This window comes from Pestalotiopsis fici (assembly GCF_000516985.1).
Source record: "Pestalotiopsis fici W106-1 unplaced genomic scaffold PFICI_Scf_2, whole genome shotgun sequence".
Lineage (NCBI taxonomy): Eukaryota > Fungi > Ascomycota > Sordariomycetes > Amphisphaeriales > Sporocadaceae > Pestalotiopsis > Pestalotiopsis fici.
The window spans coordinates 2640987-2663338 of NW_006917092.1; the positions used below are offsets into that span (position 1 = coordinate 2640987).

General features: G+C 45.2%; 5 protein-coding genes across 5 annotated transcripts; 4 read left to right on the forward strand and 1 right to left on the reverse strand.

Moving 5' to 3' along the window:
- Positions 1-6024: 6024 nt before the first annotated feature.
- PFICI_02999 (uncharacterized protein) lies at positions 6025-7439 on the forward strand (the record flags this gene model as incomplete). Its single annotated transcript, XM_007831580.1, has 2 exons — positions 6025-7192; positions 7246-7439. The coding sequence occupies 2 exons, from the start codon at positions 6025-6027 to the stop codon at positions 7437-7439; spliced, it is 1362 nt and encodes a 453-aa protein (XP_007829771.1).
- An 820-nt stretch (positions 7440-8259) lies between these two features.
- PFICI_03000 (uncharacterized protein) lies at positions 8260-12312 on the forward strand (the record flags this gene model as incomplete). Its single annotated transcript, XM_007831581.1, has 1 exon — positions 8260-12312. The coding sequence occupies one exon, from the start codon at positions 8260-8262 to the stop codon at positions 12310-12312; it is 4053 nt and encodes a 1350-aa protein (XP_007829772.1).
- Positions 12313-13733: 1421 nt separating this feature from the next.
- PFICI_03001 (uncharacterized protein) lies at positions 13734-14646 on the forward strand (the record flags this gene model as incomplete). The annotated part of the gene is made up of 2 exons (XM_007831582.1): positions 13734-13866; positions 13955-14646. The coding sequence occupies 2 exons, from the start codon at positions 13734-13736 to the stop codon at positions 14644-14646; spliced, it is 825 nt and encodes a 274-aa protein (XP_007829773.1).
- A 1434-nt stretch (positions 14647-16080) lies between these two features.
- Positions 16081-18228, forward strand: PFICI_03002 (uncharacterized protein; the record flags this gene model as incomplete). Its single annotated transcript, XM_007831583.1, has 1 exon — positions 16081-18228. One exon carries the CDS (start codon positions 16081-16083, stop codon positions 18226-18228), a length of 2148 nt encoding a protein of 715 aa, XP_007829774.1.
- Positions 18229-18831: 603 nt separating this feature from the next.
- Positions 18832-20439, reverse strand: PFICI_03003 (D-arabinono-1,4-lactone oxidase; the record flags this gene model as incomplete). The annotated part of the gene is made up of 1 exon (XM_007831584.1): positions 18832-20439. One exon carries the CDS (start codon positions 20437-20439, stop codon positions 18832-18834), a length of 1608 nt encoding a protein of 535 aa, XP_007829775.1.
- Between the last annotated feature and the right edge of the window lie 1913 nt (positions 20440-22352).

The window sequence follows — 22352 nt, forward strand, 5'->3', positions numbered from 1 at the left end:
ACCTAGCTAAGGTACATAGCTAGCTAAGCTGATGAACCCTGAAGTACACGTTACGGGCGAATATATTCATAATAGGAACAACTCAGCGTCTGTAGAATCAGTCTAATCACTTTTACAAGCACCTTTCATCTTTTACCTATACGAGTGGATGACATGCCGAGAACCAATTTAGTAGAACACGCAATAAGTCGACTATGCAAAATGTTGCGTAAATCCGACAATTCTAACCAGGTACATGAAGGCGCGTTTCTGGTATGTACATAGGCACTTATTCTTGACCCCGCCAACATTGGTCAACGCACGTTATCAGTTAAAAGGTCCACAGCAAGAGCTGCATATGCCCGCCCACCCTCTCTGTGTGGAAAGTTGACTTTAACTAAAGTAATGGGTACAACTCTCGTTTTGACGGATAAAAGCATCAGACCCCGGGACCTCCGGCTTAACGGCTATTTCCGGTAGGCTATAAAAGGCAATTAAATCTTATGCACTTTATTTAACTAAACCTATATAGCCAGATCCGTTTATTTATACTAAATACACTAAATCCTTATTAATTTCCTATATAATAGCACTATAATTAATATAAAAAATATTACGAATAGCTTCTTTTATTATAATATAGCACCTAGCATTAAAGGTTACCTAAAACCCTATATTACTAGCCAAGGCACTTTAACTAAAGGTAATTAAAGCGCTATAATAGCTGCTTAGGCGATCGCTAATAAAGCTGGCTAAAGCACTATAAAGCATATAATTATAGCGGGTGCTACGGAAGCCATAGCTAAAAATATAAGGCAAGCAGCCGCTAATATAATTAGCTATAGCACACTAAAGCAAGCTTTAATTATATTAATTCTTCGCTTAAAAGATTTTAAGTTTAAAATCGACAAATTAAAATTCTTAGCAGGAACCTTTAATTATCGCGCTTATATAGTACTATTTAAATTTAATAAATAAGCCGCTAAATAAATCGCAAAAACCCTTATTTACCCTTTAAATAAAAAGCTTATTATTACTGCAATTTTGGCTATAATTAATAATAAAACGCCATTAATAATTATAAAACATTATTTAATAGGCATAAAAATAAAAAATGCTTTCCGCCGTTAATTTAACTTTATTACTATCGAAAAAAGGCAAAAACTATTAAGGAAATTATATAAATTCGATTATAATAACAAAAACCCAGCCAAATTTAATACCAAATAAAATCACTATATATAAAAAAGCCATAACGCTAATAATCAACGCCTTACTTTAAATAGTCAAATCCAGTTATATTTAGGAGCCACTAAAAACAAGGCTTTAAAATAAATAAAACGAAAAAAAAATTAATTAGCTATCCTCCTAAAAGGCGTTATATTAGGACTTATATAACTTTAGCAATCCTTTATAACTAAATTTATAAACAAAATAACAATTAATAATAAAAATAACGCCAATTTATTATTTACCAATAGCAACGGTTAAATTAACAGCAAATATTAATATTACGGCAAAAAGGGTTATTAGCGAATTAACTATAAATCCAAAAAACGCGATAAAAAAACTATAAACGAATAAAATTTTAATTTTACGCAATTAACACAGTTATTTACGTAATTAAACGCAATTATGCGATTAAGCGTAAATAAAGGCAATTACCGTAGGCGTAATACGGGTCGTAACCAAAGCCGGGGAAGCGCGTCTATAAGCGCACTCCGGGGCTCCTAGCAGTCACTATTAATTATAACAAATAATAATTCCCTTTATTAATTTAAAAGCGCCAAAATTATAAAACTCTCTAATTAAAATAAAAATTAAAAAAAACAAAAAACAGCTTATAATTACTATACGCGGGTCGTTCCCGGCGTAATTAAATAATTATAAGCTACGCTTAATAGCAGGCATTATAAACCTGCTAAGCAATACGATCCGCATATATAAAATAGGACGAACCACTATAGTTTCCCTATTTTAATAGCTATTTAAGCGCTAGATTTACGCAAACGATAGCTATTAAATATAGGCGCTAATATTTATATTACGAACGATAAAGCTAATTTTATCGCTAAATCAATTATTAAACTAAATAAACACAATCGGTTACCTATTATAATTAAGAACGGTATAATATATCCAATAAAATACGGCCAAATATTAACTATATAGCGCGGTTTTAAAGGCGAGCGCCGGGAATTAACGCTTAAAAAATATTATTACGTTAAAAACTTTTTATTAAAAGTAATTTTTAATAATAAGCTATATAAAGCTAGATTTAAAATTTATAATAATTTTATTAAAACGCCTAACAACAAGGTATTAACTATTATTAATATAACTAAAAAAAGGTGGTTTTTATAGCTATATAGGCAAAAAAACTATTTTATATATAAGCTTTAATGGCATTAAACGGATTAACGAAGCCGTTAATTAAATAAACGATTTTATAGCATCGTCGACTAAGCCATCCAAATAAAAAACGGCTAATTAAAACGATTAAAGCCACTAAAGGCATTAATTTAAATCTAAATAGCATTCCTACATTAATATACGATACGTGCGATAAAGCCAAAAGCATTTAAATCGATTTAGCAGATCTAGTGCGTATTCGCGCAAATTTTGCAGCGACCTTATTATAAGCTAATATTAAAGAAATTAAACCCGTTAATTTAAATAATAATCGTTATTTTACACTAATTAAATACCGCAAAACCATAAAATTATATTTTATCGATATTCTATCTAAAAAGATTTTATAAAACGATTTCCTTAAATATATCGCTTAATTACAATACGAGCTCAAAAAAAAAAAGCGCCGAATTAAAGCAATTCGCATTAATAAAACTAATAACTTTAACAGCGGCTTCTTTAATAACTACGCATAATAAAAAGGCATCGAATTAATTATATTAATACTAAATAACTAATACCAGAACGGTGCCGCTAAACGCGCGATCGGGATATTATAAAACAATACGCGCGCTATTTATATTTAAATAAATATTTTTACGGTATTTTAAGATAAAATCTGCAAAGCATAGGTTATCGTTTTAAACCGTATAACACCTACTAAAAAAAAACCAATTACTCCTTAACAACGCTAAAAAAATAACTTCTGGCTATAAAATGCACTTAATCGCCTATTAATTAGGCATTTTAGGATCCTTAAATCGCGTATTTTTATACACATCTTAAAGGAAAACAGGGTATAAGCTAAAAAATTATAAATAAAGGCGCTAAAAGGCATGCTTATAGGTTACGCTAAGGAACACCTATACAAAATATATATATTAAATATAGCACGCTTTATTACAATTCCTTATATTATATTTTATAAAAACCTTAATAAAAGCGCTAATTAGCCCGATCCGTCAAAAATAATTAGATCACTCCCGCAACACGTTTAAAACAAGCTGCGATATAAAACTTTAAAGCTAATTTATTATATAAAGCCTCGTAATCCGAATATAGCTAAAAAATAAGGATAAAAGGCGCGGCGATTTAAAGCCGGCTTCCCTTAAATGCAAACAGCCATACGGCAAAGCATAATTAAATATATTATAACATATACAAATGGTAGTTATAACTATATTATAACACGTTAAGGCTTAAATAAATATGCCTACGTATATATAAATATAACCACAAAAAACAATTACCACGCTTTAATTAGTTTACGGGACTATAATTAAGACGATAAAAAAGATCCGAGCTTTAAAAGCGCGCTATTAATTACGCTAAATAAAGGCTTGCATAACTATCCACTATTAATTAATAATAACTTATTTAAATAAATGCAGGACGAACACCTAATACTAGTTATTAAATATAACCCTAATTTATTATTAATTAATTAGGCAAAAAATACACAAAAATAGCCTAATTAATAATAAGCTATAGCAAAAAAAATTATTAAGCTATTTAAAAAAGGAACGTTCGAATTCCTCGATTATAATAATTTTAAATTAAAGCAAAAGCCACTAATTAAATCTAAATAGGTATATAAAACCAAATATAATTCTACCGGTAATATAAATAAATAAAAAGCACGCCTTATAGCTTAGGGCTTTATTTAAACCCTCGGAATTAACTATAAAAAATTTTTCGCTAATATAACTAAATAAACAAATATCCGCGTTTTAATCGCGATAACTATAATCAAAAGCTAAAAGATCTTTTAAATCGACTTTATTATAACCTATTTATTAGGCCGGCTTAATAAAAAAATCTATATACGCTAATTCTTATACCTAAATAAATTTATATTTTAACACCCTAATATTGCATAATAATATAATTATACTCTTAGTAGTATAATTAGGCTATTACGCCCTTTATACGGCTTAAAGCAAAATAGCTTCGAATAATAATAAAAAATCAGGGAGGAACTAAAAAAACTAGGCTTTATAAGACTAAAAACCGATAATGCTATTTATTAAAATAAGGCTAATAAAACGGTATTAACCTTTTATATAAACGATTTTATAATTATATATATAAATATTAAAGCTATCGAAAAATTAGTTTAATAGCTAAATAAATAGCTAAAATTATAATACCTAAATGCCGCTAAATAATATTTAAAAATACGCATTATCTAAAAGGAAAATAATAATATTATATTATTATAAAATAAATATCTAAATTAAATACTTAAAAAACTCGGATGCTAAAATATTAAAAATGCTGCTACTCCTATTAATCCGGGATTAATAGCAATAACCTATAAATTTAAAGGCTACGTTAATTAGGAATCCAAAAATTAATACTTTAAAAAGCTCGGGAAAACGAATTATATTATAATTAAATTACGCGTAAATATAATATACGCTAATAAAATATAAACGCGCTTTATAAATAACCCGTCCCCTAATTATATTAAGCATTTAAATAAAATGCTATAATACCTTTAAGGCACCCGCATAAAAAAAATAAAATACATTCGATTTTATCGCTATATTAAATATAAAAAACTAAAACTACATATCCACGTTAACGTTAACTTTATAAGCGATAAATTAACCTTTAAATCCACGTTTAAATAAATAACGTTTATAACGGGCTCCCTAATAAGCTAAAATTTAAAGCTGCAAAACGTAATTATTTAATTTACTATAAAAGCTAAATATTACGCTATTAATAAAGGCGCTTATAAAGCCGCATTTATTAAAAACCTACTAAAAAAACTAAAAATAATGCTTTAAAAGGCAATTCCTCTATTAATTAATAACACAAACGCAAAAGCGTAAACAAAGGCCCAAACTAGCATACCTACAAAAAAGCATATTAAGAGGTATTTTTATTATATTTAATAAAAAATCTTTATTAAAAATATTCTAATTAAAAAAATTACATCCACGGAAAACACCGCTAATAGGCTTATAAAAGCAATGCGACCCAAAGACTTTAAGCATTTCGTGCATTTACTAGGTATAATAAATTATAACCTAACCACAGGTATAGTCACCACTATTTAACTACAAACTACACCACAAATTATCGCAATAAGGCTTATCCTTTCATTTCGATTAAATCGCTCGTTATAAAAGGCGTATAAAAAATTAACTTTAACTAAAATAATAGGTATAACTCTCGTTTTAACGGATAAAAGCATCAGACCCCGGGACCTCCGGCTTAACGGCTATTTCCGGTAGGCTGTAGGAGGCAATTAGGTCTTATGCACTTTATTTAACTAAACCCATATAGCCAGATCCGTTCATTTATACTAAATACACTAAGTCCCCATCAATTTCCCACACTCTGCCGGCCCACACAATCACAACCTCTAGCGCAATCAATTAAAAGTCGCGTCTCGCCAAGACTAGCGACGCGATCTGTTGAAGGCCACCAAAAGATCCAATACCACTGGGCGAATCAAGCAGGTGTGTTCTGGTCGTTGTACCGAGATTGCTTCCGTGTCGATACTTTGGAGCCACAGCGTATCTGTCTTGGTGACATCTTGTCTTGCCATCACAGATACCCGGCGTTTGTTGTGCGCCGCGCATCGTCTAGAGTCTCTGTGGCTGGGACTTGACTTTCGCCATGTCGTCGACTCCCTCCTCGCCCATCTCCCCGGATAGGAGATCTGACAAGGAGAACAGTCAGTACTCCTCCAACTCGAGGGATAAGAACAGCCGTCTTTCAGAGTCTTCCAAGAGAAAGCGCGGCCTGACCAATGGCTCGGGAAAAGCCAACTCTCGTCGCCGCACTGAGGAGGCCAGCGAGGCCTCCGGCGACGATGTTGCGGACGGCAACGACTCAGATGAGTACGATCCAGACCAGCCCATTGAGGAAAGACGCCAAGTACAGCGCGGTCTGAGAAAGCTGCGAGAGGATGCGAGGATCAACAGGGACAAGTACCTGCAACCCGGCGAGGACGGCGTGCGAGCTCTGATTCAGCGAGCAAATGCGCTATCTGGAAATGTCAAGCAGACTGCCGAAGCCGCCATTGATTCCAGGCTGCTGGTCGAGACAGTCGAGCTGTCGTACAAGAAGACGGCTTTGCTCACGTCTGGAGATGCCGGCCAGGGCGTCGACATTGACAGCTTCGTCACCCAGTCTCTGCGATACATGAGACTCGGTGCCGGAATTCAAGACGACACGGCTCCAGAGCTTACGAGCACCCAACGCCAGCGCAGGCAGCCCGGCAGACGGAACCGACAAGAGTCCGATGACGAGGACGAGATTGGCGACGATGGCGATCTCTGCAACTGGGAGCATCTCGGAAGGTTTTCTTCTTTGCCCAGCATCCGCCGCTCTGCCGTGTCCGGCTTCCTTCTTGGCCCTCTCTCTGTTGAGAAAAAGATTCGCAAGATTGCCAAGCGAAGTGCACCCTTCCGACCTGGCGCTTTGAGGGAGACAAGGCCCGAGGTTGTGGACGCCAATGAAATTCAGAGAAAAGAGGATAGCGATTTGACCGTCATATGCGGCAAGATTTACAAGCGCCTTACATCGGTACAAATAGAAGCGCAAACTGCGGCTGAAAAGGTGTTCGATGACGCATCTGGTGAAGAAGACGAGGTGAACGAAAAGGTACAGGCTATGATGGACTCGTATGGTTTAAAATCCACAGGCGGCTTGGACTACTTCAAGTGCGTTATCAACCCGCGATCGTTCGGGCAGACAGTAGAGAACATCTTTTACGTCAGCTTTCTCATCAAGGACGAGAGAATGAAGCTCGAGTTTGACGAAGACGGCCATCCAACCTTGGGTACGTTGAATCCTTCTGTACTGACAGGCGCGTGGAGCTGACATGAAATATAGAACCTCTGGATACGAGTGAACGCGGCGAGAGCAATTCTAAGGGAAATGGTTCTCAGAAGCACCAAGCCATCCTCCATCTGGACAAGGCTCAATACAACGCGATTATTGACGCCTATGACATCAAGAAATCCATCATCGAGCACAGGACAACCCAGGGTGATGATGATTATGGCTCCCGCAATTGGCATAATTAGTCAGTGGAGGAATGTTTTGTTGTTTAATAGGACCTTTCGATAGTACCATTAGCGCGGCGTTGTACGGAAGAAGGGTTATTGCGCGCTTTGTCGTGCCTTGTAGCAAAGGGCTCGATTTGAAGAAATATTCCATACGGTTGTCGCGTCTCCAGTGTGCACAGAGTAATACAACAGACTTGCCTGGGATTGCATTTGTTGAAAAAACGTAGCAAAGCTCCCGGAAATCCGTCTTGGTTAATTACGCCCTCTCATCGTAGCAATTTGCAACTGACCGAGATTGTGGAAGCATGTCGATATTACCAAAGGTCATGTTCAGCACGGCCGAATTGCGGACAATAACAAATGAGTAGAGTAATTCTTTGAAGCTAGCTGGATATTGAAATGATTGAGTACAAAGAATACAGCGCAAAAAGTCTCCCCGGCTCTGACAGAAGATCCCTGAGGAAACATCTATATCCATGATTTCCAACTCTTTAGCATCAATACATTAACGACATAACGCGAAAAGCACTGAGTGTTCGCTTGCGGAAGTTGCTTCAGACAGCCTGCCCAAAGAGACAGAAAGAAACCATTACAACGGATTCGATGCTTCTGGCAAGACAAAGACGATCCTCCCCTACGAAAGCTCCCGAACGCGGATTTTGCACGTATTCTTTGTAATGCAATTGCGACAAAATTCCATGACTAGCTACTCGAGCAAACCCCCCTTTCCCCTTCATGATTGTAATTACCTCGACTTGCCTTGATCTTTGCAGGTTTCACGACTAATTTTTCTTTCCCCCAACTGACTTGCTGGCACCCCTCCATTGTTTCCACAACCATGGCGGTGCAATTCCAGCAGGACTTTAACAATGCCCTCCAACAGCCACAAGGGCTGATTGGTCAGGAATGGAGAAAGGACTTGCTCAAGAACCTCAGCGACGACGAGAGTCTGTCCGCTGCCCAAGAACTCTACAAGGCCATTACGGGCCTGACGACTCAGGAGGAAGTCGAACAGACGGCTAGTGAATGGCTTAATAGGTGCATTCAAGGCGTCTGCGAGCGCGCGTTCAAGTCCTTTGAGTCCAATGTGAATGATTGGATTGGCGGGCAGATCAAGGACAAGGAATGGGCCGGCGTGTCCTACAAAGAGTGGGAAGATCGAAAGACGGAACTGCGCGAACAAGCAGATAGTAACCAAGGATATCACGAAGAAGTCGACAATCTCAAGGAGTCCATCACGAAGCTCAAGGATAAGATCCAGGCGCAAGCGAAAGAGATTCATGAGCAGAAAGAAGAGGACGAGATTACTCGAAGAAATCATGCCGACGAGGTGAGAGATCTGAAAAAGTCTCACGAGACCGAAAAGGCCGTACATCAAAAGGAACTCAACACTGCCATGGAACAATTAGATCAGAAAGATGCTGAAATCAAGAGCGAGAGGGACAAGCTCGAAAATGTCAAGCGGGACAAGGCCGAGTATGAGCGTCAATATGATACTATAGAGAACGAAATACGAGCGGTCAAAGACGAGCGAGACAGAGCCAAGGAGGAAATGAAACAAGCTCAAGATGCGGCTGACAAACTTCAACCCGTGCTCGAGAGGGAGCAGACACAACGCAAGGAGGCCGAGCAGAAACTCGAGGCTGAACGAAAGAGCCATGAGGATTTGAAGGAAGAGATTCAAGAAGCAAAGACACGCATCAACGAGCTCGAAAGACGTGCGCGTCGCAGTACAAGCCCCACCGAGTCTTCTTCCGAATCTAATGGGGGTTCAGCCCTGTCGGCTGAACTGGACGGCATGAACATGAGCAGCCCAAGCACCTCACCCACAGACACCAGCCCGGCAGCTAGCGACGCCGGGGGCTCACGGGAGGAGCGGCTACGCAGGGACTATGTAATGCCCATACTGCGCCAAGTTGCCAACCACCGCGAATTGAAGGATTTTGAGCCCTTTGAGGAGCCGGTGGAAACGGTTGATAACGAGAACAAACTTCTAGCGACCTTGGGCGCACTCGTTTCTCATTATGGCTACAACCATGTCGAAAATGAAGACGGGGCTGTCTTTGACTTTCCCTTCGAAGGCCTTCAGCAGTGGCTCGAGGGCAAGGAAAGAGCCGCAGGAGGCGCTGGATCTGAGAGGGCAGTGGCAGACACTGTAACGACAATCCAGAGTTCCTTTGAGGGAGAAATTGCTCGCTTGCGGGGTCTCAAGGCCCAAAATGCGGAGAAGCTTGACAAGGAGATCAACGATCTAAAGAACCTGAACTCCAAGCTCACCGCGGATCAATCCGCATCGGAGGAAGAACTCAAGAAGCTGAGAGATGCTCATAGCCAAGCCCAGGGACAAGACACGGACAAGACGAATCAGATCAACGATCTGACACAAAAGATTGCCAAATTCAACGAGAAACAAGAGTCGTCGAGCGAAGAGCTCAAGAAGCTACAAGATAGTCGTGACGAGCTAGAAAACCAATACAAGGTGGCTTCTCAGCATCTTGACGGTCTCAAGAGGTTGAACAGCGACCTCATCCAAAAGATCAAATCTCAAGAGGACGCAGAAAAGAAGGAGAATGAGGACGACCAGAAGAAGAAGCAGCAGCAGGTTGAGGCTCTGGAGAAGGAAATTGCTGAGCTCAATGAGAAACACCAAAAGGCGAGCGACGCCTTCAAGGCTCTGCAAAACACCCACAACGAGCTCAAGAAGCAGAGCGAAGGCGCCATCAATGACTTGAAGAACCAGCTCTCCGAATCAGAATCGCAACAGATTAGCGAGTTGCAGAAGCAGCTGGCTGAATTGCAAAAGGAGCTGGAAGTAGCAGAGGAGGATTTTGCAAATTTGGTGGTAGAGAATGAAAAACTTGCACAAGAAAACGGCGACAAGGAACAAGAAAATTACGACGTGATGGATAAGTATGAAGATATCCGGAGCGAAAATAATGACAGAAGGAAGCGACTTCAAGAGCTGGGAACGCAGCTCGCTGACCTCACTGCTAAAGAAGAGTCATTAACCAAAGACTTTAATGATCTGAAGAAGAAGCATGACGACTTGCTACTCAGATACGCCAACATCAAGGCCGAGAACATGTCAAAGACAGACGAGATTGAAGACTTGCAGAAGCAGCTCGAGCAGGTGAACGTCCGACAAAAGTCACTGGACCAGGAGCTCGAGGATTTGAAAGGCAATCATGATCAAATCTCTGGCGATAGCGATGCAAAGGACAAGAAGATTGAAGAATTGGAATCTACAGTCCGTCGGATCACAAATAATTCCAAGAAAGACTGGGTTGCTTTGAGCAGGTTGCAACATCAACTCAACGAACAGACGAATGAATGGCGCTTGCGGGGCTCGGCTTATGCACAGCTCCATGAGGAATGGAAAGAGGCAACAGCTCTCCTAGAAGAGGAAATTAGCGACCTCAAGAAGAAAGCCGAGACAGGAGGCAACTTTGATGATTGGTACCAGGCAACATCTATCCTACGAAAGGAGATTAGCGACCTCAAGAGAAAGCAAGATGAGACGGCCGCCAGTTACAATGCCTCGAAAGCCAGTCAACAGAAGCTCGAGGAGAAGAACAAGGAACATATTGAGAAACTCCAAGAAGAAATTGCGCAACTGAAACGAGAAAACAACCAGCATGTCTATGGTCCAGAGGTCACCGAAATGCAGAGACAGATGAGCGCCAAAGCGATCAAGGAGTTGAAAGGCCAGGCTAAAGAGATGGAGGATGAGATCGAAAAGCTGCGTGGCACACGTTGGAGACTTCAAGAGAGGGTCAAGGTACGGGTAAAACAGTTAAAGGAAGAGGAAGACAAGGTCAAGATATTGGAAGTCACGAATCAGGAATTGATTAAAAAGAACGAAAAGCTCGAGGCCGAGGCCGAGGACAACGAGGAGCTCCAAGAATCCAGGAACCAGCTGAAGGAGGCTCAATTCGCACTGGATAGAGTAAAGCGCAAGGAGGCTCAGCTTCGGGATGAGCTACGCAAAAATCGGGAACAACTCAAAGAGCAGGAGCTGTTGGGGCAGACCGAAGATCAACTCCGGGAGGCGCTCCGCAAGAGTGAGGAGCTGCTCAAGGAAAAGGAGCAGCTGATCGAGAAGCAAAAGCAAAATAAGTCTGCATCATCGGACGCAAGACCGGTCGATCCAGACATGGCAGCCCGCGTGGAAATTGGACGGCTCCTGCTCCGGTACTACCGCGCGATGCAGGCCGCCATCGCAACGTACAAGACCAAGAAGCGCCGCATGATCGACGAGGGTATGGCGCTCAACCCGGGCTTTTTGGAGGACATGGATGTCTCGCTCGAGGCCGACCGACGCAGACTCCAAGAAAGACTCGACGCGGCTCGGACGGATGCCGCCGCCGTGTCCGGACCTCCTTCTGATGATGCACCAAGACAGCAGATTGCCATTCTCGAGCGCGAGCTGGAAAAGTATGGCGGCATAATCAACGAGATCAATGCAGGCAACACATTGGCGAACGAGGCTTTCGAGATATCCGCCGTGGTTGAACTTTCACCACACGCTGCAGATGCCGAGAGGCTCTTTGATGAGCGCCAGAAGACCCGGGCCGAAACGGAAACGGAGACATCCCCGGGAACTGCGCTCACGGAACCGCGCACACGAGGCGGAGCGGATGCGTTGGCCGAGACATGTTGCTATTGCTTCCCATGCACCCCGTGCGACTGGCTGATTTGGGTCTTGGTCGCGTCCATTGCCTTTTTCATATTTGCCTTTGTCTCCCAGCAGCGACAAAAGGCAGAGTGGTCCGAGGCCAATGCTCTATCTCGATCACTGTACATTGTTGACAGGAACTACAACAATCCGACCGCCTGGTGGCAGATTGCCATCTTTGTCCTTCTCAATATCAAGGCATTTTACCTGAAATGAAGATATTGTAAAGACAAAGCCGTGGCATGTTGGAAAATTGTCGGGGCGCGTCGAGCTGTATAGATCAGACAATTACTGAGATTTGGGGAGGAAAAGGAAGAAGGGTTGGATTATCATATTGGGTTTCCTTTTGAGTGTTTCCTAGTATAACTGTGTATAGATTTAATCGCTCGTTGGATTTGACGAAATATTATGCAGTCGATTTTCCCTTCCCCCTTTTGAGTCGTACCCTAGTAGTGTGAATGACAGATCCGAGATGATCATCAGACAAATTCGTAAGTGGAAGCGGGTCGAATGTCAGATGTCACCTGTTGTGTCGTCCCTGATACCAAACAAAGTTCGGTCGCCTCCCGCACGTCTGATTCCAGAAATGGAAGTTCGCTTCCGAATATCTTCTTTGGACTTTGTAATGCGGACGATGGTGCGGAAAAGGAGGAGTTTCTTTGAAAAGCGCATTCGTTGTCAGTTGGGAAAGATTCCAAATCGCAAAATTTGAAGACGATGGAAATGTTGCTTGGTGATAAGCTGGGACCCGACTCCACTAGAATCGGGTTGCCGGCCTTTGCTTAGTGCCCGAAACAGCAGCCAACTCTGCGCCCAGGGAACCCGAAGGCTGCCCGGTAGTGAAAGAATTTACCAGAATTTACAGTGATGTCATGGGTTCATTGCCTGCATTCGGTAGTACCCTTCAGATGGCCCAGCATGCAGCCGCACCAAGTCCGCACCTCGAGTAGGGCCCGGCTTTGTCTAGAATGCCCCTGGGGAATCGATTACGCACCTTTCTCACAGGGCTGATGGCGGCTGTGGTCAGTTTTAGCTCCAAAGCCAGTCAAATCATCTGCCATGCATGCCAAATTTAAGCAAAGCAGCGTGGTAATGTAGTGCAGTAGTAGTATTCCGCTGGTAGGTAGCCTCGGTATCGCCTCGTTCATCATTTGCAATACGCTCCCTACCTACCTATTCTTGGTCATCCTCGGCCGTGCATACGCAGAAGGAAAAGGTCAGGAACCATCCAAGAAAAGGTCACGCCATCGAGAGCCGGCCTCTGCCACCTAGGCCAAGACGTACCCCCCCAGACAAGGCAGTTATCTACATTACATTATAATTAAATGTCGAGGATGCCCATATATCCGCGACTCCCGTCCTGCTTCACGACAACCGGCCAAACATCATCCCATTCTTCCCTCCTCTCTGCACTGATCACTTTGCCATTTCGAGAATCTTCTCAACTTGTCGCAACAACATCTACTATTATAACAAGCGACATCCCAAACACCCGCCGCCGTCACCTACTTCAGACTCCTACTACTCGTCATACTACATTTAGACCAACTCATCAGGCTATATTGTCTACTGCTGTTGTGCGCCCGTTGCGACTGAGCTCAAAATACCCCAATCACATCAACGTTCGATCTTTCGCCATGTCCAACAAGCTTATCCCAAAGACACCGTCGGAAGTGATGGTCATTCGCGACATCACACCGAATGTGGTCACACTCTCTGTACCATTTGCACGATTTGGCATGATCCGCGTGGGCGGTCGTGCAACCATAGGTGAGTCAGATCAGGCACATTCGTTTCTCTTCCCGTCTCGCAACACCCAAAAGAAGACACAAACCGGCTAACGGTCCGCCATGTGCAGTACGCCTTACCTCGGGCTCGTTGGCTGTAGTGTCGCCTGTCGCACTCACGCCAGAAGTCAAGGCAAAGGTCTCAGAAATGGGCGGGCAAGTCGCCTATCTTATCGCCCCCGACATTGAGCACCACATTTTTCTGTCGGACTGGGCCAAGGAGTTCCCCGGCGCCAAGCTTATCGGACCCAAGGGCCTGCCAGAGAAGCGTGAAAAGGCAAATGACGAAAAGATTGGCAAGGAAAAGTTTAGCTTTATTTACACGCCCGAGAACCACCAGGACAACAATATCGACGCCGACTTTGCCGCCAACTTTGACGTTGAATACCTGGACTCGCATCCCAACAAGGAGATTGTGCTGTTTTTCAAGCCCGAAAAGATCTTGATCCAGGCCGATCTCCTGTTCAACCTCCCCGCCATTGAGCAGTACTCGCGCGTGCCCGAGGCCGAGAGGAATTCGCACGGCCTCGTCAACAAGTTCTTCAACAGCATCCAGAGCACCGAGGGCGAGGCCAAGGGTCTCAAGCGGTTCCTGTGGTACGCCATGAGCTCGGCCGACCGTCCCGCCTTCAACAAGAGCATATCGCGCATCAACTCGTGGGACTTTGTGACCATAATCCCGTGCCACGGAGAGACCATGGTTGGTAACGGCAAGCCATTGTTTGAAAAGGTCTTTCAATGGCATCTGCAAGGCCACAAATAGGCTTTTAATATGTAAAGTGGTGTAAGACGTGTATGCGAACCACACGTGGGCCATTTGATCTTGTGTAATCTGTAATGGACGCCCATGAGGCGGAAGAGATGGCTTGGTTTCTTTCTTTTCTCTCCAATGGTGGTGCATCCATTGAAGTAAAGGGGAGCATTATGTCATATTTGTGTTTTTTTTTTTTTAAATTGATACCATTATTTTTTCTGTTTCTGTACAATATGACTAGATCTTGCCCAATCAATTGTGTTTGCCAGCTAATGATGAAGTTTTTTTTTTCCCTTTGATGCAGCTGGCAGAGCATCAGACTTTAAACAAGAATTATGAATAGCCCAATAACTTGGTTACCTTCTTTGTCCCAGCAAATCGAAATGCACTCTGCCAAGCATGAAACAAGTCAATGTTTTCGGTTCCATGACGATCTCAACGGTCGCCAGGGGGGTTCTTAGTGGAAATGCCCTGCCCCTCCACTAGCCTGGTTTCACTCTTGGCCTCTTCGTGACGGCAACTGTGCCAAGAGGAGGCAACCATCATCTTTTGCACAATTCTTCCCATTTCCTTCTCTGCCTACAAAGTGCAAATATGGACAACTCACCAGGGGATTCTCCAGGGCGTGAGATATCTAAAATTACAAGGTGGTTTCTCTTTACAAGTCCGGGAATAAAGCATTCCTTTTGCAGTATGGAGAAAAGGTACGGGTAGCTAACGGCCTCTAGTTGTCAACACACGCTGACCGCCAATCAATCTTTAACCCCTTGCCCATCCTAACCATCACTTGTGCCCAATCATTGCAAAGATGATCATCGCCGGGTTTCGGGATCCATGTTCCAAACGTCGATCATGCCAAGATCCACCAAGCCTACAAAGTCTATACACCACTCATTATGAACCGACTGACGTTGCGCTGATGTGTTGAGTGTCGCCGGCTCTAATAACCTTCCGGGCACACGAACTCTATAGTCCAGAGATTGTATATCCCATGGACAATATCAAACTGACAGGCCAAAGCGGATCAGATAGGAGAGAAAAGGGAAACAAGAAAGTAGGTAGGCATGCAATCCTCCCCCGGATCTACCGACAGTTTGCTCGACATTTATTTTCATGGCAATCATCTCTTTCTTCTTGTCAAACATCATCGTTGGTACTATCCTTTTCTACAATAAACAGCCCAAGACATGATACAATAAGTGGATTGGAAGATTATCTCGTGGTTCGAGAATACTGCATCTCATACTCTGTCCTTCTCCTCTTGTTCCATCCTCGCTGTCACATTATGCACCTTGGCCCCATAGAACTACCCTAAATCACAACTCTCAAACATTCTCATTGTCTTGTTGTAAAGGGCGCAAAACTTGCTCAGTCAGTTGCCCTCAGGCCCAGGGGCCCTCCCCCCAAAAGGCCCGTTAGCCTCAACCACCAAAACACGCCATTATGGTGCCATCTCCCTTGTCTCTGGACTCGCCTTCGAGTGGTCGGCGTTACCCACTGTCCATTAGCGATGCCATCTCCAGCGCAGCCTCGCCACTACACAGCTCCTTTCAGCTGAGCTGCAGGTCCCCGCTGTCGCCCCGGACACAGACATGGCGAGGAGATCATGCTCGGAGTATCGAAAGATTTGGTGAAGGATCGAGCCTCGCGCCTCCGAGGTTTCTACATTTGGGCGCAGAGACGCTATCAGCGTCCAAGGGAACCAATGGCGGTCCAAAATCGGCGCTCGAGGTAGACGATGATGGCTCGAGTTATACAGCCTACTCGCCGGCAGACCAAACCTGGTTCGTGCCGCCGCACACATCCATAGCACTACAGTACGAGCCAAGGCAGGATGAAGGCAAGCTCGGCGTCGTCTCCGCCATCAACATCATCGTGGGTAAGACGGTAGGCGTCGGCGCTTATACGATACCGCCGGCCATCTTTGACGGCGTGGGTTCCGTCGGCATGACGCTGCTGCTGTGGGCAGTCGGCAGCGTCATCTCCTTTTGCGGCCTGGCCGTCTACATGGACCTTGGATCAGCCATGCCCCGAAGCGGCGGCGAGCGCGTATACCTCGAGCGCATCTTTCGCCGCCCGCGTATGCTCGCCACGTGCATGTTTGCTGCCTATGCCGTGCTTCTTGGCTTCTCCGCCCCAAACGCCATTGTCTTGGGCGACTATGCCATGTACGCCCTCGGTATATCTCCAGGGAGGTGGAATGTTCGGGCCATTGCGGTGCTCGCGGTCACGGCCCTATGTTATGCCCATGCTCGGTTCCCGCGGGCCGGTCTGCGCGTAATCAACATACTCGGCGTCGCCAAGCTGCTCATTATAGCATTCGTGATTATATGCGGAGCCGTCGGGGGCCTACGGGGCGTCGGCCGCGTGGAAGATTTGCAAGGCAATCAACTCGGTGGGCGCAGACTTGATCTGCCCATGGACCGCGATTGGACGCTCAGCACGGCGCAGAGAAACTTTCGCAATATCTGGAGCGGCGGCTCTGCGCAACCATATGATTACGCGACGGCGCTGCTCAAGGTGATTTACTGCTTTCGCGGCTACAGTACTGCCAATCAAGTGCTCTCGGACGTCAAGAACCCCGTGCGGACCCTCAAGGTCGCTGCTCCCGCTGCCCTCGGCATCGTCTCGTTTGCATACCTGGCCCTCAACGTGGCCTTCTTTCTCGTCGTTGACAAGGAGGACTTTCGGTCGTCTGGAATCATTGTCGCTGGCACATTTTTCCGTAATCTGTTTGGCGAGGTTGTCGGCGGACACATTCTGCCACTATTTATTATTATATCGGCTGCAGGCAATATTGCAGCCACATCCTTTGCGCAGGCTCGAGTCAATGAGGAGTTGGCCAAGGATGGGCTTCTACCTCTGAGTGGATTTTGGACAACCAAGAAGACACAACAGCCGCCAATAGGCCCGTCTTCCAAAGCAACCCCGGTGGCCCCGACTATTCATGAGCAGCCGACCGTTCCCCGCCGGGGACTGCTACTCCACTGGGCAGTGTCTGTGCTAGTTATTATTGTGCCGCCCCCGGGTAAAGTATACAACTTCCTGGTCGATTTGGGCGGATATCCCGTCTCCATTATTTCCGTGGCGATTAGTCTGGGCCTGCTCTACCTCCGCCACCACCGGCCCTCGCCGTCGTCGTCGGGCGGCGAGCAGAGGTGGACTTCTCCGTACCGCGCCCGCACGGGCGCCGTGGTCGTCTTTGCCCTCTTTAACTGCCTCCTGCTCGTCTTTCCCTGGGTCCCGCCCGCTGATGGCCAGGGCGAGGGCGCCGGCATCACCTACTACGCCTACCCGGCGACGGCGCTCGCCGTTATTGGCAGCGGGGCGCTGTACTGGTGCTGGTGGATCTCCCGGGGGAGTGGGAGACACGGTAGCAGTAGCGGCGTTGGCGGGAGCAGGAGCAGTAGCAACAGCAATGGCGTCGATCTCGGCCGGAGGAGAAGGGAGAGATGGGCGGCTCACAAGGCGAAACAGAGCGGTGGCGAGTCCCGCGGGCTCTTGCTCGGGGGCGACGAAGATGACTTGTCATTGGCTCCCGATTTGAGCCAAGGAGCAGCCTCAAGTGACAATGTCGGCATGAGAAAATAAGGAAATTTCATCCTGGGTGTACAAATTACGTCCTAGAAGGGCTTGGATAGCTCTGTAGAATGACATATAGATATAATGATATATTCATAATCATTCCATGTCTTGCTCGGTGTCAATGCTTTGTTGGGATTAATGCACTTTTAGTTAGCACGCATACAGTCATTAGGCCAAGTATGCGAGCACGAGGAAAATTGCAACTGCATAAAATTTTGCTTTGCGTGAGAGGAATTCTGCAGAGGTACATATGCTGCTGATGAAAAGAGACACTCATCAATTCTTGTAGCAACCACGTAATTCTCCCCATCATTTGAGAGATACCTTGAAGTAGATTTGAATGGCAGTGCGCTTGAGATCACTATCTATTTGTATATAAAAGTAGTTTATGTAATTTACAGATCAGCTTGATATGTATAGTCCTCGTAGGGAATCTCGCGCATATTCACATCTCCTGCACTTATCAAATCGACTTTCAATCGATCGGGCGCAGACCTTGTTTGAATTGAATCGAGAACGCTGTCCAAGAATTGAACAATTGACTTTTCAGATTATTCTCAGGCGCGAATCAAGATTTCATATATCATTGCATCTAACAACACGACCTGCTCACGGGTCATTAGGACCCTTGATCTGAGACGCAGTGATTCCCTTATACTCGATGCCTCCACTCCACTTGGGCTTTTCCGAAATCTCAACCTCCTCAAACGGTAGTCTGGGGCTGTGGCCGAGAACAAACTTGCGGTGCCACGGTCCAACAAACATGCCATCTGGGTCGACATCATCACGAATGTCGCGCCACTTTTCGAGCGATTGGCCATACATTTTCTCAATCTGCCGTCCGTCAGCCTCAAAGTTCTTGGCCCAGTGAGGCTTGCCGCCGAGATCACGCATGAGCCACTCAAAGGCCTCATAGTATCGCGCTCGGCAGGGAGGGTCAGCATGGTATGGCCGGTAGAGGGTAGCATTCAGGTACAACGTTGGCTCATCGTGGTTTGTGACATCAAGGTACGGGCTCGTGTTGGACCGGACAGAGTCGAGCTCGGGGTTGGAGGTATCGCTGACTCTGACTTCCACCGGGGCGTGAACGTAGAGGCCTTCGGCAGAAAATGGGATATTGTGAGGAACGTAGTCAGGGTCATCAGGGGTAAGGTGGTTCAGCCAGCTGCTGAGTCGGCGGAGAGCTTCAGGGCCCTTGCTCAGAGGGATGGCCCACTCATTGACAAACTGCGAGTACAGGCAGTTCATGAGCAGGGCCTTGGCGCTGGGCTGAATTGCTTCCGTGGTGGTGCCATTGGCAAAGCCATACTGCATACCAAAGACGAACCACTCCACCCAAGGCAGGATCTTGGGAAAGTACTGGCCAAGATAGAGCAGGTTGTGGTAGACATAGTAACCAAGAGCGCCATCGTAGTAGGAAACCGGAGGATCGCGGGGGGCCTCGTCCGTCTCGGAAGCTGACCAGACTACAGCGCGGCGCGTGTAGGGATACCACCAGACACGGACATAGTGCGCATGCGTCCAGAGGTCACCGGACCATCTGTTGAACATCTTGACATCCTTGTCAATGATCTGCCTCCAGTGCAAAGTGTAGGCAGGCACTGCCCTGAAAGTGATTTCCGTAATGATACCCAGTGCGCCCAGAGATATCAGCGACGCCCGGAACAGCTCCGGGTTCTCGGTAGGCGAGCACTTTTTGGTGGTGCCATCGGCGAGAGTAATGCGAAGGGAGAGGATATCTTCCGACAGCAAACCGTGACGGAGACTGGAACCATGAGTTCCAGTGGATATGGCACCCGCAATGCTCTGGTGGTTGATGCTTCCGAGGTTCGGCATGGCCAGACCGAGCCTTTCCAACTCAGCACTGAGCTGATACAGGCGGATGCCCGACTGCATGGTCACGATGCCCTTGTCCTTGTCCGAAGCCAAAATTTTGTTGTACTTGTCCAGGTTGACCAACCACGACGACGTGCAGGTTATGGAGCTGGGCGAATGGCCGCAGCCGACGGTGGTGATTCGACGATGGCATTTCCGCGCGACATTGACCATGTGCTCAATCTCCTCCAGACTCTCGGGCTGTATGAAGAGCTCGGGCATCCATGAAAAGGTTTTGGCCCAGGTGGTGTGGACGTGATCTGTTCGTCCTCGGAATGGAATCTTGGAGCCAGGCCCCGAGGCCAGTGCCTGGGCAATGACGGGATCGAGGGCGGTCGGCATGGTTGACTTTGAGCTCTTCAGTAAGGCGATGACTGCTTTTCACCACACTGAATAAAAAGCTCGGCTGGGACAACAGCTCGAGAAGGACAAGAAGAAGACGACGACTCGCGCTCGAGGGAGGAGGCTTTATGCGACTGACTGGAGCCTCTCGCAGTGGCTCGACTCGTTTTGTCTGAGGGTGCGTCGCGGGTGGGTCAAAAGATTATCGTCTCGTTTGATCTCGTCGTCGACGTCGTAAGTATTGGATAAAGACCCCAAGCCACGAACCCCTACCTGGCCAAGAATACGTTTCAACTAGACTCAAGGAGATGGTTCGTCAGGCCATGATACATCAAAGTGTCGTGTTTGATGAGGCAGAGGAAACGTCATCTTGGGAAAGGAAGAAAGAAAAAGGAGTTCACCAGACAGTCGACAAGCACAAGAGAACCGATTTCTGTTAGCTGCGAGCGAGGGTCTAGATGCTCGATATCTTTAGCTGGAGGCATTTTTAGTTCACAGCTAAACGCCGCCGCAATTCGTCAATGAGGGGTCTTGTCGCTTGGGGGCCCTGATCTGCCCCCCAAGCTGCTGAACCAATAGAGGGCCCTAGAGCCTCAAGCCCCTGCATCGATCCTTTTGAACAGCGCTTTGTCCTATTCTTGGCTTGCTCGAGCTCGAGCTATGGGCACCCAAGAGCCCATCCACCAAAGGCTATTTGTTTATCGGAAGAGACGCTGTTGGCCACTGAGCACACTGATAAGGTCAGATAAACTGTCAAAGATATAGTCTTCTTTCCTTTGTATGAACGCATCAGCTAGGTGACTCTATTCTGTCTCTCGATGATTGAACAGTATCTTCTAGTAGTCTTGGTGGAGGAACAAGAACTTTGGAATCACATGCAAAAGTTGTGGTGTATTGGTAGTTGATCATCCGCTCTGCGCCATTAGTAATCTATGCCTGTTGCTGAACCTCGTCCAACTTGGTCCTTTGGACGAAATAAAGAGAAGCACATTAGAGACTTGAGAGCATTCAAGTTCATAGTATATATAATACAAGTTTTGAGCGGACCCATTATAATCTCGTTATGCTTGCCTATTCGTCAATCTAAGTTGTAAGGGGGAGTCAAATAAGCCCCGACCAATAGTCAGAAAGTCGTACCGCATCTTCACTCAAAATTCGATATTTTCTCTATTGCTCGACGGTGAAATGATCACTATGCAAATTATTATAGGAAAAATCATTGCATGAAGCCAAGCATGGTTCGAAAAGCCCGATAAATGACATGCGCTCATACAGCCAGTCGCATGATCCAGCTATAGTGCAGCATTTATACTAAGCCACCCTGGTTTATACATTGTTTTATTCATCACCATGCACTTGGACTTGAACACGGTGGATTTGTCAGCATGCTGGTAATGTAGACTCATTGTATTCATGGCATGTTCACAAGATACGTTGGACCTTGTAAGCTCGAACTTATTCCATTGTAGTTCTTTGCCCTGGAAGTCGGGTATTGTGCCAAGTTGACCAAATATGGTTCTCAGAGTCATCGACAAACCCTTCTTGCTCCTCCATCACAAGACCTCTACGAGTATCACAATTGTTCTTTTACAGCGCAGCAACAAATATCAATACAGAGATTTATAAGTGCCGTTCTCTGGAAACGATTTAACCGCGGAGAGACCGGATCTCGCTGTCCTAATCGGCGCCCAAGGTTGCATTTGGAATCTCAATTAGCCGAACCTCGTATAGTTCAATCTACGAGATCGACAATCTATCAATCTTGGCGGGAGGAGGCCTTGTGAAAATCCTCGGATATTTAAAGCAATGTGAAAAATTTCTCTAAATAGCCAACTCGGGCTCCGTGCATTGTGCAATAGGGGTCTCTTCCATAATCGAAAAGAAAAATAACAGAAAAAAACACGAATGAAACG